This window comes from Sinocyclocheilus anshuiensis, unplaced genomic scaffold (genome assembly GCF_001515605.1).
Source record: "Sinocyclocheilus anshuiensis isolate Anshui unplaced genomic scaffold, SAMN03320099.WGS_v1.1 scaffold710, whole genome shotgun sequence".
Classification (NCBI taxonomy): Eukaryota; Metazoa; Chordata; class Actinopteri; order Cypriniformes; family Cyprinidae; genus Sinocyclocheilus; species Sinocyclocheilus anshuiensis.
Window position 1 is genome coordinate 210,705 of NW_015544201.1, and position 2,316 is coordinate 213,020.

The following is a 2,316-nucleotide window of genomic DNA, read 5'->3' on the forward strand; positions in this document are numbered from 1 at the left end:
TAAACTTAAATTCTCAACCATCAGGAGAGGAGTCACCAATGCCCTTGTCTGAGATGCCAGTTAGCTGTGGTTCCTCACTGAAGCGGGCATGCAGGGATGTCTCTTGTTGCTCCATACCGGGGCTGTCATGTCAGACAACAGGTTAGTGTGCATGATAAAGGTGACAAGTGCTCAGTCTCTGTTCTGTCCATGTGATGCGTTTTCATGAGTTTGTTTTGAAGGCTTTAACTTAATTTCTCCATCTCCTAACAGGGTGGAAGTTATATTCTGCCGCTCATTATAATGGGAGCTCCAGTGCAAGTGTCTTGCCCTGTGAGTCCTCTCCTCCCTACCGTGTCCTGCTTCTCCTCTGGCATGATTGTCACACTTGGCATCAGAGCCAATTGTTAAAGGCAAGTATCTTAATTCACTTTCAATGTAAGTTGAAAGAACCATGAGTTTGACACTTTCTCTGCTTTTAGTTGATAGAACATGGCAACCTCTGCTCTTAACATGCTCTCAATGCTCGTTTACTTTGGGGACTACTGCTGGTTCACTGGTTGTCACTGCACCCTTCACAGGAAGCTGTTGGGAAGTGACGGTAAGAATAACTGAGTGCACTTGATGTGACTTGTCATTCACATAATGTGGAATTTCTGTAGTTATACATTTGCATCATTTACTGGTTTATTTTGGTCTTCCTCAGGATACTGCATGGCGACTCCCTTTGATGTACGGTGACCAGGAAGTGACCCTTTCCTGTCCTCTGACACAGCCAACCGTAGCTCCAACCACACCTGCTGTCCGTGACCCAACTGTCATGCAACAGATGATTGACCCTTTCCCTTTTGGAAGACCCTGGTGGTATCCTCCATATCCTGATGTATCTGCTACTGTGCCACCTACAATGACTACAACTACTCCTTTTCAATATCCTTTCCAGCAACACATGTTCCTTCACAAGTATCCCATGCCAATATTTGATCCCTTTTACTCCAAAGGTGACCCAGCTGCTCCCCCAGCACCACAACATCCCTGGTACCCAAAGCTCCCTCCTTATATGAATGGCTTCCAAAGCCCAGTTGAAGTGACCACTCCTGCAATGACCACAACTACCCCTGCCCCATACCAGCCTGCGCACAAGTATCCAGGTTTTCCAATGTACCCAACATTCTATGGTCATCACCCCATGAAGTCTTTTGTGTCTCCAACTGTGAAATACCCTTTCATGCCCCAGTATCCTAAGGATCCAATCTTTGGTCCCCGCAGCCCTAAATCACCATCTCCTGCACGGTTATCCTCATTCTACAGGTCTCATAGATAACTCGCTCGATTGAGCAGATGAGTGCACTCTGAAGTGGTATTGCTTTTGACACAGAACAAATTAACCAACATAGTTGTTGGGTGTAAGCCTAATAAAGCTTTGTGACTTTAACGTTTTTGTGGCTTTTTCTTTTGTTATGAGCAAATGGCATGCAAAAAATACTGAAGTATCCCATTCCCTGCTGTAAAAGTTTATCCAACTTTAATGAGTTCTACTGCGGCGTAACCTGCAAATGTGGAAAGGTCATTTTGCCAGTGAATATAGTCCCAAACACCGCCATAACCGAACAGGTGTGTGCCCCTAAGCAATGCACAGTAGTGTTTTGTAGAAGTAGTTTGCTTCTCCCTACTTGTGCATCCTCTCTTCTTTTCCTTGCTCCTCTTCCTGGTGTCTTGGCTCTACACACGACGGAATAATGCAGGGAAAGAAAACCAGGACAGCGGAATCAAAAGAAAGCCTAGTTGTATATTGGAATATTCTTGGTCACTCAATCATTAATTGTGCTTCAAGGATCTGCCTTCATTTTGTTGAGGTTTGGTTATTTAAGAAATACTTGATGGATGTCTGGTGTAATGATTTCAAGATTAGGTAGCCTCACATGGGGCACCAAAATGTAGTGATATCAAGGCTAGATGTGTAGCTTCATGCACAGAGCAACAACAGCTTAGCACTTTGTCTTGTGAACCTTTTAATCTTTCCTGAGGGATTTGCAAGTTGGCGCTTTTCAGATCCAGCATTTTGATTAGCTTATGCTGTCGGAGGTGGCCATGGCATGGTCCCTCTGGTATAAGGTGTATTTGCATAGCTTAATGTCCAAGTTTAGAACTATGTTTGAGGTTTTTCCTATGCATAATTCACTTTTCAAAGCAATTCCAGATTAACCTACTCATTGTTCTGAAAATATGAAGACCAAACATCAATGGATGTAAACGAACATTGACCCATGCATTCATATATACGGTGTATATACCTTAATAGTTAAGGTTGCATACAATGTTGTATCACACACAGCA

The 2,316-nt window shown here is 43.6% G+C and overlaps 1 protein-coding gene and 1 long non-coding RNA gene across 3 annotated transcripts in view; both read left to right on the forward strand.

Annotated features, from left to right (window-relative positions):
• Positions 1–387, forward strand: part of LOC107696832 (uncharacterized) — a 1,128-nt gene extending 741 nt beyond the window's left edge. For both annotated transcript variants that reach the window (XR_001635130.1, XR_001635131.1), the window contains exons 2-3: positions 25–141; positions 253–387. This is a non-coding gene — a long non-coding RNA (uncharacterized LOC107696832). The remainder of the gene's footprint in view (positions 1–24; positions 142–252) is intronic.
• LOC107696829 (uncharacterized) overlaps positions 1–1,414 on the forward strand; it is a 24,896-nt gene extending 23,482 nt beyond the window's left edge. Inside the window, exon 7 of the mRNA XM_016497331.1 lies at positions 1,072–1,414. Within this exon, the coding sequence (XP_016352817.1) occupies positions 1,072–1,303 (232 nt within the window). The 3' untranslated portion in view covers positions 1,304–1,414. The remainder of the gene's footprint in view (positions 1–1,071) is intronic.
• Positions 1,415–2,316: the final 902 nt, after the last annotated feature.